We start from the raw sequence: 16,007 nt of genomic DNA on the forward strand, positions 1-16,007 counted from the left end.
TCATAATAATAAATAGTCCAGACAGATGGACTGTCATCCTGAGAGGGTAAGGCAGTAATGACCATGAAGCAGCAGAAAATACAGAGGCAAGAGCTTTACTTTCTTATGCAATGAGCACGTTTAATCTTCATCTGTGCTTCATGGTTTTTGATGCTGCCTGTACAGAAATGCTTGTGGCAGGCCAATGAACTGCAAAAGTCATCTCACTTCCCTCTGCAATAAATGTGCTACAGTAACCATGTCATTAAAATTTTATTAAAATTCAGGCATGGGGTTTTTTTCTCAGTTTAGCATTGTTCTTCAAATTGCAGCAACCTGAACATCAATACATAAAACAAAATACATTCTTGGTGTTACACAGGTGATACAGGAGTTCATTAAAGTGACTGCACACCTGCAGCAGTTTCATGTCTTATATTAGTGTGTAGTGGCTAAATAATCTGTGTGTGAATTGCTGCAAATTAAATCACAGCACTTGGAGAAAAGATCGGACAGTAACACAAGGGACGGCAAATTCCCCTGTGTGATTTATCAGCCATCTGGTGCAGTGCAAATAGCACTCATTCAGGGGAGGCTCTGGTTAGTAACCACAGCAACAGGTCTGCTGAGTACTCCTAGAAGTTATGTATGGGTCAGCAACCTTTTCTCTCCTCCATACACATCATTCACAAGGGACTGTGAGCAGTGGCATGTCCTTCCTGGGCTACAGATGTTTTTGCTGCAGCATTTTCCAGTATTCCATTTTTCAGCAGACTTAAAACTTAGAGAGATTTGGGTTTTTGTAATGTGCTTTCAAGGAGTTCTGGCTCCAAAAACTCTTTCCATGATGAAGCTATTTTCCTTATTCATGGACGGGTAGATAGCTGCAAGGTAAGAAGAGATGACTGATAACAGAAATATTTCTAACTAAGATAAAAGAAGTGCTTTTGGCTCCTGTACTTCCAAAAGAATAGGAAAAATGTGTTTTCTAAAATGTTCACAAGTGAGTATCTCTGTCATAAAAGAGTCCATGTTTACATAAATGGCCTTATCCACAAGGTACAACTGGAAGATAATAGTTAGTAGACGGTCAAAATTAGAAAGCTCACACTGTATTTTAAGTTTCACGCTGATTGCATGTTATGTACATATTTTAACAGAGAAATGTAAATAATAAATTACCCAGGAGTTTTTAAACTTCCTCATATTTGCGGTGGATATCAGCCAAGAAAAAGTGGATGGTACAGAGAGATATTCCCCTGCTTATCTTCTCTGCTGTTCCCTGCCAGCCCAAGGGCCCTGGTGTTTCCTCCAAGCCTGCCTGTAGCTTTACTGGTGAGCCTGGCTGCTGCCACTCCAGTCTGTCCTGAGGCTCTGACACATCCCACTGACAGCTGCCTGCTCAGGAAACAAGGTGTGAAGGTCCAAAGCCAGCAGAGGTCTGGCAGATCACACCTATAGCCCACCCCACACAGCCCCAGCACTGCAGGTGGGTGCAGGTTGTGGCTGTTTCAAAAGGTGCCATGGTGAGCTGGGCTTGGCTTGGCTTGAGGAGCAGAATGTGGTCCTAAAGGCATGGGAGCATTGGCTGCTTCTGCACCATACCTGCTCCCACTGCAGTTTGTGCTTGTTTGTCAGCTGCAAGGTGAGCACCACGTGTCTGGGAGCTTTGCTTCAGACTGTTTTGCAGAGGTGGAGCATTTGATTATGTCAGAGTGTGTTGCAGACAGGTAGAAAAATTATAAAAGAAAGGTCTCATAAAATCAAGCCTGCTCTATTAAATCAATAGCTAGCCTGTCATTTCTTCTAAGTGCAGCTAGTACTTTGCAAGTTTCCATTGTGAAAGCAATCTTGGTGTGAATAGTTCTTTACTCTAACAACCTATTCTTGGGTGAAAACTAAGAGCACCTGCATAAACATTAGATCTGTTCCATGAGAACCCACAGAAGAAAAATGTAAACAACCTGAACCTTAGCACATACACACAAATCCCCTTCTGCCCAATAAATGAAGTAAGAAAACTACCAGCCAATAGATGTTGCACATGAGGTCTGTGAAAAATGTATAAAATAAGTTATGTGAGTAAAGATTCAGCTTTTCCTGCACAAAGAAAATGGAACCTCACATGATTTATTCTGGTAAGAGTGCACTGCACAGCATGATGTCCACGTGAACATGTGAACCCAGGTTTTAACGCAGCTGCTGGTAGTGACAGCAGCAGTACAGACATGATGGCACATCATAAGGGCTGAGGTACCGGATGCAAAGGTAAATCCTCACCTTCTGTAAAAATGAAGGACCACCAGTCTTGTCTCTCTTAAGTATTGTGGTCAATCTTGCTAAGAGTAAAATCCAGCAGATCATGATTTTCATTCAACTACAATTAGTCCATACACAGAGATGGACGCAAGTTCAGCAAAACCATTTTGTATTGCATTTGTGGAATGAAAACCTGTTCTCTAAAGAGATATCCCAGCAGATTAGAGAGACCAGAGCTAAACTCTGCTATTTACTCCCAGAGAGAGAGCAGGCCAAACACGCACAAAAAAAATAGGTATTATCTAGTTCACTACTCAGGGAAAGTGTCAGAAGAGGAAACACAACTCCTTTAAAGAAATTTCAATGGCAAAAGCATGAAAGAGGACAGGATTGATTTAATGCTTCCAGTCTGAATCCCAGATGAGGAATCAATTATCCTGCATCATTTAATCTCCTTATGCAGGTCATGACACAAACTAGAAATTAGAAGCATCGTGTCTAAAATGAAGAGCAGCTCTTAATGGTAGTTAGCATCAGCCTCAGATTTTTTAGAGGAAAACATAGGTAGGATTTGGAGAGCTCTGAAGAGTTGGCTCCACTGGATTTCTGCAGTCAGACCCTAACATTTAAAAGTGGATTCGTCCTTGTTAACCTAATGGAGATGCAAAGCAGTTATAAGAAAAGAAAAGAAAAAAAAAAGTAAAAACAAAAAAATATCTCTTTGGACAAACTCAAACCTACAAGAACATGACCTTCAGAAAATTTGCAAAAAAATTATTTGCCTGCTATGTTTCAGACTATCCTCTGTCATGGCAACTTTCTCAGATAAACCAAGCTCCTACTCTTTTACTTGATTCAATGGAAATACCCCATGTTCTCTGACCAGGTACAACCCCTAGCTAAACCAACCTCTTTTTGGAACAAAAATTCCCAGGAGGAAGAAATGTGATGCAGTAGGAGCCTCCATCTGAATCCCCTCCAGGCTGGAAGAGATGATAACCAAGTTCTTGTCCCTATACAGCCTCCCACTGAGATTGTCAATTATATTTCTTGTGTGAAACTGTTGACATAATCAAGCACAGGCATGAAAACAGAAGCAGTATAGCTAAAGAAAGATCTTTATTTTGTCAGAGAGTTGTTTTTCCTATGAACCAGGAGAAAACTAGGACACAGAATGTAAGCATTACGATTAACTTTCAAGAGAAGCTAAAATTATCCAGGATTATACAAATATAAGCAGTTTTGATCTATTTCCTGTTATCAAAAACAATTCAGCATTGAAGACAAATTAAGGGGTTTGGGGTAGTGTGTTTCAGTCTGTGTTTTGGGGGTTTTTGCAAAAACTCTATGATGAGGCCAATGTATTTTCAAGAAGTAAACTCAACATACCATTCTGAAAACTCTTTAACAAGCCTTGGAAGTATGAATTTAAATTTTGCCTTAAATTCCATATAGGAACTGTCCAAAGCAGCTCTAATCAAAGTCAAAACAGGAACTAGCCTTATTACTTGCAGTCCCTACAACAGTGGCTGCCAGTGCTCTTTCTTCCAACTAACCAGATGCCAAAGGACCCAGGAAAGAAAATCTTTTTGCATTTCTCACATCCCTCTACATAATCCCACTCTCTCTGACATTTTCCCTGCTTTGTGTCTTTTCTCAGAATGCCTCAAAGCAGTGAGCCTTCCCAATCCTGGTGGTGCTCACCTGCATCTGAAACTAGATTTCTGGATCAAGGGATAGAACACCTTGTATCTAACAGGATAAAGGATGGGATGTGGGGAACACCTACAACAAAGGTAATTTAAGGGTTGACCTGTACAACCTATTTTTTACATACAAGTACTCAGGAAACCAACTATGTATCACTGTCATTCAAGATATCACGAAGAAGAAATTCTGGCAGCAATTTGTTCAATATGTACTTAACACTGCAACTTTATGACTCTCTAACATATCATACTCACCATAATACCAAAACACACTCTATGCTTGGGATGTTCCTGGCACCACAAGGACATGCTCTACAGAGGGATCTGGACAGGCTGGATCAATGGGCTGAGTCCAACTGAATGAGGTTCAACCCCCAAGTGCTGGGTCACATCATCCCCAGACAGTGCTACAGGCTGGGGCAGAGTGGCTGGAAAGCTGCCTGGAGGAAAAGGACCTGGGGATGCTGGTTTACAGCAGCTGAACATGAGCCAATGTATGCCCTGGTGGCCAAGAAGGCCCATGGCATCCTGACCTGTATCAGCAGTAGTGTGGCCAGCAGGACCAGGGCAGTGATTGTCCCCATGCACTCGACACTGGTGAGGCTGCAGCTCAAACCCTGTGTCCAGTTTTCAGCCTCTCTTGAGAAGACACTGAAGTGCTGGAGTGCATCCAGAAAAGGGGATGAAGCTGCTCAAGGGTCTGGAGCACAAGTCTGACAGGGAGAGGCTGAGAGAGTTGGGAGTGTTTAGCCCAGAGGAAAGGAGGCAGAGGGGGGCAAACCTTTTCACTCTCTACAGCTGCCTGACAAGAGGTTATGAGCAAGGTGAGGGTAGGGCTTTTCTCCCAAGTAACAAGGCACAGGACAAAAGGAAACATCCTCAAGTTGTACCAGGGGAGGTTTAATTTGGATTTTAGGAAAAATTTCTTCATGTAAAGGGTTGTAAAGCATTAGGAGAGGTGACCCAGGAATATGGTGGAGGAACCACTGAAACACCTGCAGGTATTCAAAGGACATTTAGCTGGGGCACTCAGACATGACTGAGTGGTGGACTTGGCAGTGCTGGGTTAACAGTTGGATTGGATGAACTTAAGGGTCTTTTCCAATATAAATGATTCTATAATTCTATGACATAAGTTACTGAAAAGATTTAAGATCAAATAAAGTGATTCATTCTGTTTGCCTTGTCAGTTTATCTCAAAAAAGAAAACTTTAAAAAACATTTCAGACTAAAGCACCATTCCTGAAGCTTTGCCAAAAGCTTTCTTGTGTCACTGCATTGCTTATCAAGAATTTTCAAATAAAATGTGCTCTGAAGGCTGCTTCTGTACCTACAGAAGGCAGCAACTCCCACTGTAATTGTTAGGTACTGGCTGTGAATGACAGGCTGCAGTTCTAAAAAACATCACCATATATTTTCCAAAATAACCACAAACCAACAAGAAATGTTTGAAGAAGGCTATAGGATGCAGAAGGAAAGTGGTCTGTTTTGAACCCTCTCCCCATTTCAAGTGCCATGTTTTACAGATATGCAGTGAGGGTTTGTTTCTTCAGGGGGAATACACCTCACACTTCATACACAAGCCACCAAAATGTTCCTGAGTGCCACTGAAGTTCCAATATTCCTCCCCACTTCAGAGGACAGGGAGCTGCCTGCCTCTGGTGTCCTGCAGGTTGCTGGCTGGCTCCTGCTGGCACTGCAGCAGTTTGTTCTGTGGATTAACAAGCAAATGCAATTGAGGTTAAAACAGGCAGTGCTATTTCTACCTAAGAAAGCCTTTCATCTTCACAGGAGGACTTAATGGTAGCAAATAATAATCAAGTTGAAGTGACTTCTCAAATCTGCTGCTGAATCTGCACTTAAAAAAAAACATTTTCAGATCAACTTCAGAATTTAACACAGCTCTCAAACAAATTACTAAGAAAAACCATACTCTTCATTTGGCATAAACCTAAACACAACACCAAATAAGGCATCTTGGTCTTGCAGCTTTAACACTCTGCTGGCATTAACAAATAACTGTATGTTCACTGAAAGTTATTTTTATGAAATGCTTTAAAAATCCAAGCAGAAGATTATGCCTATGTACATTTCACAGCAGTCACTGACTATAAACTCCCATTTAATACAAAAGAAACAACTGGCCCTTACTGGAGTCACATATTGGCACTCCATTATTTAATCTTACCCTTTAATGAATTAGGTCAGTAACATGGGCAAATTTTATTCCATGCTTTTATGCTTTCATTCCCCAGCCAGATGTTTTGAGAATGTGCTAAACACTGCAAACAATGATCTAAAGCCCTCTCAGACCCAATGCAAGCCTCAGTTCTGCTCTTCCCAGCAGCACACACACACACAGTATTTCCCCTTCAGTCGGTTGAGTACCTGCCAGTCCCCACATCTAGGCAAGACTGGCATAAAGATCAACTTCATATCCTGTTATCCTCCCTTGGCCTAGGCTGTAATTGTCTAGGTTCCCCACAGAGTCAACAGAGAAGGACTCTATTTGGTAAGGCAGCTGTCTCAACACAAGATAAACACACATGCAGTGAGCTGCCCCAGGTGCCCAATGCTCTGGTGACTGCAGGGGAAATCAAGACAGCCAGCACAGAACATGCAACTACCCTTGGGCAAACTGAAGTCAGGCAAGCTTGATTTTTTGTAAGTGATGAGAAAAAAATATCAACAGACAGAACCATGAGCAGTAAGAACCGCTAAATAGGTAGTGACTATTCATGATTTCTTCACAATAAAAGAATAAAGGCAGGAAATGAGCCTAAAACAGAAGGGAAGCATTTTCCTTCACTATTTTACTGAAACTCACAGCATTAGAAGTAAAAATTTTATTGGGTTCAAGAAAAGCACATGGCATCACTGAGGAAAAAGACCTAAGGTTACTGAAAACAAAATACATGATTGCAATTCCTGTCACTTAGAACATTACCCACAAAATCTAAGATGCTGGAAGAAAACCAAAACAGAGCAGCCCAGCACTGCATACCCTCACAACTTTTCTTCTCCCCTCAATTGTCACTATTGACAGGCCTCTCTGCACACCCCTCTGCAGCTGAGCTGTTCAAGGAAGCAGTCCTCTAGTCCTCAGCTGCAACACTAGGTGGCAGGGAAACATCTAACACACCTACAGCACCGAGAGCCTGGAATGCAGTCTGCAGTAGTTAGGGGTTAGTGCAATGCAGAAATCTCACTTTCACACAACTGGATTTGTTGTGCATCCTTACATGACTTTGGGCAATGATTTCCAAGTACAATGCTGTGTTCATAGACCCATATGTTAATGATGTCAGGATAAATTCTGTCCCTGAGATACCTTGCCCTCTCATTTAAGAAACCATGGACAATTGTAAAATATCTCTTCTCCAGAAAGATCTTTCAACTCCAATTTTGTGTTTGAAATCCTAATGATCTCCACCTCTATAAAGACACAGCACCATAGCACTTACCTTAACACCTCTTTTTTTCCTAAAAATTCACTTTTTAATTGAAAATTCGTATCGCTTGTGTGCTACTTGTGAAAAATGCCGCAAAGGGACAATGAAACAAGTTCTGCTACTCACACAGCTGCAGACAAGTCCATGGAAACTGTTCTTCAGACCATACTGATCTTCCTGTCAGTATGCTCTCTTCTGAAAAGAGGAAAAACTTCAGACTTGTAACATTCTGCTCAAGATCCCCCTCAAGCTGTGAGAGAAAGGTATGAGCTCTTCTGATGAATGCCAAGTCTGAGTTTCAAAACAAATGTGTCTGTACATTTAAAGGACACCACCTCTGCACTGCAGCACAACTTGCTGCTTTCCAAATTACAGATGTTTCCTAGAATGTTGCTGGCAGTAGAAGTGAAAGTCTGACATTTAACTCCTGCTTTGTTCACAAAATTTAATGAAAAATGCAGACAATTATTGGCGTGGGTGGTAACATTCTCCCTTTAGAAGGGCAAATCAGCACATGATAGTCATTTTTCTCATTCAGCTTTGTATCAGTTTCTCAGCCATATAGAGAGATGCTGATGCCTTGTACTACATCTTTTGAAAATCTGCAGGAAAAAAACCCAAGGTCAGCAAACTGCTTTTTAAGCAGTGACACTCAAGAAGGAAGGTCAAGAAATTAGGCCACAGACTACAAGTAATATGTAAGGTAGCTGCTGAAAGTGATCTTGGCACGCAAACAAATCACAGAAAGTCACTGAACTGAATTTTGATTTTCATAATGAATGATAAATGGAAAGTTTGTTTCATTTCTGAAAAATAATTTAATACAAAACTTTAAAACACTGATGTGCAAGTCTTCGCTGTGTAAGAGGAGGAACATTTTCACACTTTAAAACAGTTTAAAATATTTGTACATAACGAACAGAAATTCTCTTTTATATAAACAAAGTGTTTCTCTGCCAACAGCAATTGTCAATTCCAAAGCACAGAATTAAGATGACAGGAGAACCAGACAGTCTAAGTCACTGCTATTTGTGTCCAAAAAAATTATGCCACTCTTTTCTTTCTACAGCTCATCATGCTTGTACGTGAATTCCCTTGCAGATATAAACCCGTCACTGTCTTCATCCTCTTTATCAAATATGTCTTCAACCAAAGCATCATGCTGGGTGTCATTTACCACTGCTCCATGCTTTTCAAATTCTTTCTTCAAGTAAATTTTCACCTGTTAGACAAAGGTGAGAGTGAACATTGTCAGACTTATGAAAGAGTTGATTTCTGCAGCATAACAGAGGGATGCTATGCTCAGGATGGTGGTATTAGATAACAGCATAATACTTGTCTAACTGATTCTGCAGTCTCTTTGAATGAAGGGTCTTTAGTGATTCAAGTGACAGTAAAACTAGCAAAGCTGTTGCCATACCTTTATGGTATCTGACTCAAAAAATGAGTCAGGACAGCATGTCTTCTGATGTCTATACAGTAAAGTAAAAATAGCTGGGCAGAAGTTATTAGCTACCAATTGGTCAGAGACAGCTTTCCCACATTCTAGCACCCTGAAAACCCAGTACATGTAAACAGCCACTCCAGATATATACTCCACAATCTCAGTGTTTACTGCCCCAATGGGAAATACATTAAAAGATTTCTAGATATCTCAAAATTTTTAAAGATGCAAGGATTTTTTAAGAATTTTAAACTCAAGGCAGGTTTTAAACACTGGAACACTTACTTACATTAAGCTAGATAGTAATGGCAAGCAGTGTTTTCAACAACATCAGATTGCTTTTAATAAGTTTTTAAGGTTTTACTATGGAGATCCCAAGTGTTCTGAATCACAGAGCCTTCTACAAAAATTTTAATACCAACATATTGATCTATTAAACAGATACCACTTGTATAAGAACCATGGGCCACATTTCAGGTCTGTTTTAGTCACTTCAGTCTCTGGGATTTGTTAGGGCTAATGCTTACATTCCTAATATGCAGACATTACACACCCAGACTTTCTGATACATACATATTATTAATTAGCCTTCTGAGTCTGGTAAACTGGTGCCAGACCCAAATCAAAAAGAACTCAGTGGTTTACACTAGATTCTCATGGATCACTTTTGCTGAAAAAGCAGAAGTTTGAAAATGAGAGGCAAACAGATGGTGAATAATGCTGAATACATGTCCTTCACAATGAAATAGGATTGCCCTACAGCAGAAGAAATCCCAGTTTATTAATAAATCAGCAATTAAATCCAAAAAGCCCTGAAGTCTGGTTTTATTTCTAAGATGCTTTACTTTATCCAAGTCTTCCACAAGCATGCAGCACATGAGTCACATGTCTATCCTCAGCTTACCAAGGCTCCTTTTGAACCTCCAGTCCAGAATTTTCACTAGGATACAAGGGTCAGAGCAGTGTAGCATAGATTTTCCACTCTCTTTCCAGTGTGCATTCTTTTCCACTCTCCCATCCTGTTAAATTTGCTCACAAGAGAAGGATAACCCACTCACCTCTTGCTTGGATAGTTTCCAATCATCATTAAGATCCATCTCTTGGAATGACTCATGAGACCTTGGTCCATTTCTAATTTCTAGAAGGTCAATGTTGAAAATCAATGTGCTCTCAGGTGGAATTTTTCCTGCCCAAAATGGAGAAAAGTTAAAACCAACTATATATTCAATGCCATACAATAGCCACATGCATCAGAGCAATGTTCCAGCAAGCCCAGTCATTTCAAAGCCTCCTGCAGTTTGAACTAGCAAGGACAAGTATCTCAAACAGTGATGACACAACTGTGTCAGCCTGTAGCCTGAACTCTGAGCAGCCCCTACAGCACAAATGCAACTTTAGATGCAACTGTTTCCTTGTGGAGTAGTAGGTGTTAATGCAAGCTCTTATTCAGCAATTACCATCACAAGTTTATCAAACAATGATCTTGAATCTTTTTTCTTTCATGGCCAGAGCCAGATAAACTGGAAAACAGTAAAGGAGACTGTACAGTCAGACAGTCTACAGCCAAGACTAATTACAGGGCAGCAGGAAGGGAGAATTTAGTACGCTGGATATCCCAACAGTCCCCAAATTCCTCTGTACTGCCAGCCTTGTATCTGCTGTTCTGCCACTGGAAAAGCTCTTTTGCAGAAAAAGGCCAGGGATGATGTTGGTCTCCCACAGCAGTCTCTGGACTCAGGGCACAAAGCACCGAGCTGTTTCCAAACACACAGCAGAAACCAAGTACCCAAACCTGATCACAAGGCCTGTGTTACCACAATATCATTTTTGATCTAGGTGAAGAGACTGCTAACTTCCTAACAGTGCCACAGAGCACTCCCCAGCCACCACACCTCAAGGATATCAGTTCATCAGCAGGCACTGGCTTTGACAGAGATGTGATATGCCCTCATGCTGATGGCCGAAGCTACTGTCAAAGACCTTTTAGCACATCACTTTGCTCCTTTATACAGAGACAGGTTGAACAGCACCAAATATATCCCTATATTGGACAGCAGCACCCCAAAAATTATTTCTGTGCCTTGAGAAGACAGGGAAAAATAATCCACATCTACCATTTTGGAGCTATGGTGTTAAATACACCCTGAGCTGCAGCAACAAACAGGCTTGAAGATTTCTGGGATGAAAAAATGTGCAGAATTTTCTGGAAATACAGGGCACGGTGCCCTGTTTAGAGTTTGAAACACAGGTAATTTTTTGAGTGTTACAGAAAAAGGCATCTGACTCAAATGATGAGTCAGAAAGCAACCAAGGTGGGAGGCTAGTGAAATTATGTGCATTTGAAGGAAAGTATGAAGAAAATGAAATAATTTCATCTTCAAGGGTATCACTTGAAAACAGCAACATAATTATGCTCAAATACTTCAGTCTTCCTAAAGCAAGTAATTTCTTACAGCAGTTAGCAGTGTTTAGCTGTTTAACCTTCTTGCACTAAACACAGAGGTGAGGCTTGCAAGTCTTTGAAGAACAACTACAGTGCTTTACATATTAATCAAACAATTAGGCCTGTGATGACTACATGAGCACTGCAGCATTTCACATCTTTTTGTGAAAAAATTTACAGCTGAGCTCTGCCTAAAGACTGAATGACAACCACAAAGTTCCTGTTCTCTACTAGAAACATGATTACTTCTAATACTGTATCTTGAACCATAAACCAGGGCTTCTAGAAAAATGTGTGTTGAACGGGTACATTTAATAAAGAAGAGTATGAAGTGTGCTGTAGGTATGAATAGTACTTGGCATGAGGTAATATGGAGCCCTAAGCCTGTGTGCAGCCCTACTTGCCAGAAGACACAGACATGCAAACAGTCCTCATTCCCAAAACAGTCTCATAGTGATGGGAGAGAACAGCAGCAGGATGGACTGTATGCTCCTAGACATTTATCCTTCCTGCTTTGGAACCTTCCATTACCGTAGGTCATTTGTTGCAACTCTTGTCATGACGTAAATATTCATAATACCTGCTAAAAAAAAGTTAACTAAAACAAATCCCATAAAGCAGAAGTAGAACCATTCAAGCTGTCACTTGCTTAACTGCATATTCCAAATCTGGCCCTCCTGTTAAAGGAATCTGGAAATATTTGAAAGGAAAAGCCCCCAACAGTCTCAGTAGTAGAGATGTTGAGATGTTTATATCTGTCTGCACAGCAATCAGTGCATTCTCAGTAGGTGACAACATGACTGCCCATGCACATCTTACTGTGGATAACAGGGACCACTGCCCAAACTGAAAATAGCTGTAAGAGGGAAAGCATTAATGTCCCTTTATGGAGAAATAAACAGTGACTTCTTACTGTATCATCTAAGAACTGGCTGGGCAGCAGTACAGGGAGTTTCTTAGGGTTCTAAAAGAAACCTGAAAGCAGGAATGAGTCTTGCAAATGCACATTCATGAAGTATTACCACAAAACCAGATCCAACAGCCAAAAAGCCAACTGTTACCTAAGCAACCACCTCCACTTGACTGTAAAAGAAGGGAGAAAAAAAACAAACTAAAAAACAAAAAGAAAAAGCAGGGCACTGAGCTTCTGCTGTGCTTCTGCTGAGCACAGCACTAACAGAAAAGACACTCAGAACATACAGCACAGCAGCTACCATCAGTTTCTGGGTTTTTTCCCCTGCATTTACAACACAGCCACTTGAAGGATATTACTGCAGGAAACAAATTTATGAGAAAGAGCACTTGACTCCCTCAATTTTTCTTCTTCAACAGAATCAACCTGGAAAGCTTGAAAGCTTGCTAACCTCTTAGGCCAAGAATAACAGTAAAATACAGAGGTTAGAAACAATTAGAGCAAGGGGAGTGCTTCACATGTTTTACCTTTCCCTTCTTTTCCATAAGCAAGGGCTGGTGGAATGGTCAGCTTCCGTTTCTCTCCCACACACATGTCCTTCAACCCTCTGTCCCAGCCTTTGAGAGCTTCCCTTATGCCAAGTGTAAACCACATAGGTTGACCATTGTTGTGCTTGTGACTGGAAAAGAAAGGAATAAAAGACTTCATTTTTAAACACCAAGTTCCACAGAGGGCTGATGGAATATGCTCATAATGTAGATCTAGAGTTAAAAACACAGCACCACTCAGCACCTTGACACCTCCTAAATGAAAGGCCTACACTTTCAAAGTCTTTAAAACTTATGCTTTGCATGACAAGGTTCTTTGGGAAGTGGAAAGAAATAAAAAACATTTACCTTGTGTATTTATGACCACACTAACCAACCCAGATCTCCATTTCCCTGACCACCTACTTCCACTTGGAAACTGATTGGACTAGAAAAGGCATTTTCTTAAAAATTTACAGTCAAAGCCATTGTAAACAGCAAATCACAGACCAGCATGGTTATCATAGCAATATACATTTTAACATGCTCAGAAGCATCAGCCTCATCTCTTTCAAAAGAAGCCACTGGGGAAAATAAAAAAACCCAACAAAGCAACTACATAACAGTCTAGAAAATACAGAAACAACTGCTTGCAAAACATTCAACTTTAGACTTGGGACACAGGACCTTTTTCTGATTTAACCAGATGGTACAACTCGGACTACTTTCACTCTACTAACAGACAAGAAATTTGAAAGCTCTATTTACTAGTCATGCAGGAGAGGTGTTTAAGAAGAAAACAGAACACTTACAGAAGTTAGTCAGCAGCAAAAACTTTAGTGTGTCACTAGAAGTCCTTTTAAAGAGGCAGGTTAACTACAAGAGAAAATTAGTGAGATTTTAGTTGAATCGTCTGCAAGAGCACAAACATGCAAAACTGTCTTCTTTCTTTTCTTTTTTTCATATACAAAAGTAGCCTTCAGGCAGCCTGCAGAGACTTGAATATTTTGCTGTCTCCCACTATTAACACTCCGTTGATGTTTTACAGGACATCCAGCATTAGCAAGTCGTTGCAGGCTCTTAGCAGACTCCCTCGAATTTCTGGCTCTTCCTCCTATTTGCATTTCTGTGGCTCTGGTATGTTGACTTGTCTGGTCGGGGGCAGGTAAAGAATAATGAAAAGCTGTCATTGTGCTGCCGCTAGTGGAAGGACACATGTAACTTTGTTTTATTTTTTAACTAACAGCTTGCTTTAGAAACCAAAGAGAAATTTATGCGTAGCACAAGACCTATGAAACCGCTGAGATCACATACCAAAATCTGCACCTAAATAACAGAATCATAGAATGGTTTGACTGGAAGGGACCTTAAAGATCATCCAGTTCTAGCCTCCTGTGCCATGAGCACACCTTCAACTAGACCAGGTTCTCACGGCCCCATCCAAGCTGGCCTTGAACACCTCCAGGAACGGGGTTGTCAGCAACTTCCCTGGGCAGCCTGTTCCAGTGTCTCACCATCCTCAGAGAAAAAACTTCTTTCTAATATAAGTTTGAAGCCGTCCCCTGCCCCCCTTGTTTTGTCACTACAGGCCCTTGCAAAAAGTCTCTCTCCATCTTTCTTCAGGTAGTGCAAAGCCACAGTTAGGTCACCTCAAAGCCTCTTCTTTTCCAGGCTGAACAGTGCCAGTTCTCTCAGCCTTTCCACACAGGAGAGGTGCTCCATGCATAACATCCCCATCTTTTAAGAAATGCCACATGGCTCTACTTCCTACAGACTGACCAGAAAACAAACGCTACGTAAGATTTATTTTACAACCTTGGGAAAAGAGAGTGGCCTTACTGCTGGTGTTCATCTTGTACAGCACACTGTGAGACACTGCTTCACCCCAAACTTGCTGAGAACAGGTAGCAGTGGGAGGGACCCCAATGACAAGTTTATGTAGTGTTATTTAAGCTCTTTTATCCCAAAACAAATAAGGCATTCATGCATCGATTTTGGGCATTTGGGGAGGGAGGAGTAAAAAAACCCAAGCAAACAAAAAACCACTTCCCCCCTGACAAAATGCTCCTCACAGAGCTATTCGCAGATGGATTGTGGAGCCCTGTGAGAGGCCTGGATTTACGAAAGCATGACCTATATTAAAATAAATAAATGTGTACATATATATATATATATATATATATATATTGTTGGAGGGATGGAGCAGCACCTCTTCTATGAGGAAAGGCTGAAAGAACTGGGATTGTTCAGCCTGGTAAAGAGAAAGCTCCAGGGTGACCTAATTGTACCTTTCCAGTACCTCAAGGGAGCCTACAAGAAAGATGGAGAGAGACAATTTTTAAAAGGTTGTGTAGTGACAGGACAAGGGATGATGACTTTAAAGTGAGAGCAGGCTCAGATTAGATATTCGAAAGAAGTTCCTTACTGTGAGGGTGGTAAGCCACTGGAACAGGCTGCCCAGGGAAGCTGTTGACAGCCCATTCCTGGGGGTGTTCAAGGCCAGGCTGGATGGGGCTCTGAGCAACCTGGGCAGCGTTCAAAGGCGCCTCGGGAGGGGCTGCTCTGAGCAACTTGATCTAGTGAAGGGTCAAGGAATCTTTAAGGTCACGTCCAGCTGTAGGCATTCTATAGATATATATACATATATACACATATACATATATATATATATCCACACACAGACACACACACACACATATATATATATACACACACACACAGACATCTATAGATACACACACACACACACATATACATACATACATATATATATATACATACATATATATATATATATATATATATATATATTTCCCCACGCAAGCTCAGCCAGCAGCTCGCCCGGAGAAGACGCGCCGCTCACTTACGTCGAGTGAAACATAGATCCGTCCCTCTCCAAGAAGCCCTCGTAGTGAACGAGCATCAAGTCCCCCCACTTGGTCCTCCGGTGGCAGAGGAAAGGCTTGTGCAGCACCTCTACCTTCACGTCGGGCGCTGGGGGGATCAGCGCCGCGCCCGCGCAGCCCAGCGCCGCGCACAGCAGGGCAGAGCCGAGCAGCAGCAGCAGCCCCGCCGCCATCGCCACCGCCTCGCCGCTCTCACCGCGCCGCCATCCCGCGCCCCGAGCCCGGCCGCTCCGTCCGACGTGGCAGCGGCGTGCACCGCTGCCAGCCCCGGCTCCCGACGGCCCGGCACCGGCGTCGCGCTCGCTGATTGGCTCTCCGCAAGGCGAGCTCAGGAGGACCTGTCGCCCATTGGGGCGGGCCCCCGTCCGTCTCGCC

The 16,007-nt window shown here is 41.8% G+C and overlaps 1 protein-coding gene across 2 annotated transcripts; it reads right to left on the reverse strand.

Moving 5' to 3' along the window:
• Nucleotides 1-3,338: 3,338 nt before the first annotated feature.
• FKBP14 (FKBP prolyl isomerase 14) lies at nt 3,339-15,869 on the reverse strand. 2 transcript variants are annotated; one of them, XR_010784027.1, is made up of 5 exons: nt 15,594-15,869; nt 12,727-12,878; nt 9,902-10,029; nt 7,526-8,621; nt 3,339-5,658 (listed from the first exon to the last, which is right to left on the reverse strand). XR_010784027.1 is itself a non-coding variant. In XM_066554983.1 (4 exons), the coding sequence occupies exons 1-4, from the start codon at nt 15,803-15,805 to the stop codon at nt 8,463-8,465; spliced, it is 651 nt and encodes a 216-aa protein (XP_066411080.1). In that variant the 5' UTR covers nt 15,806-15,869; the 3' UTR covers nt 3,339-8,462. The 2 variants fall into 2 exon arrangements, 1 of the variants encoding a protein (XP_066411080.1); XM_066554983.1 differs by having other exon boundaries at nt 3,339-8,621.
• Nucleotides 15,870-16,007: the final 138 nt, after the last annotated feature.

This window comes from Molothrus aeneus, chromosome 1 (assembly GCF_037042795.1).
Source record: "Molothrus aeneus isolate 106 chromosome 1, BPBGC_Maene_1.0, whole genome shotgun sequence".
NCBI lineage: Eukaryota > Metazoa > Chordata > Aves > Passeriformes > Icteridae > Molothrus > Molothrus aeneus.

Bases quoted from the DNA above. Each gene is read 5' to 3' on its own strand.
- FKBP14 (XM_066554983.1), bottom strand. From the start codon at position 15,805: ATGGCGGCGGGGCTGCTGCTGCTGCTCGGCTCTGCCCTGCTGTGCGCG. The intron at 12,879-15,593 runs GTAAGTGAGCGG...TTTCTTTTCCAG, and splicing joins GGATCTATGTTTCACTCGAC to TCACAAGCACAACAATGGTC. The intron at 8,622-9,901 runs GTGAGTGGGTTA...TTTGTCTAACAG, and splicing joins GGAAACTATCCAAGCAAGAG to GTGAAAATTTACTTGAAGAA.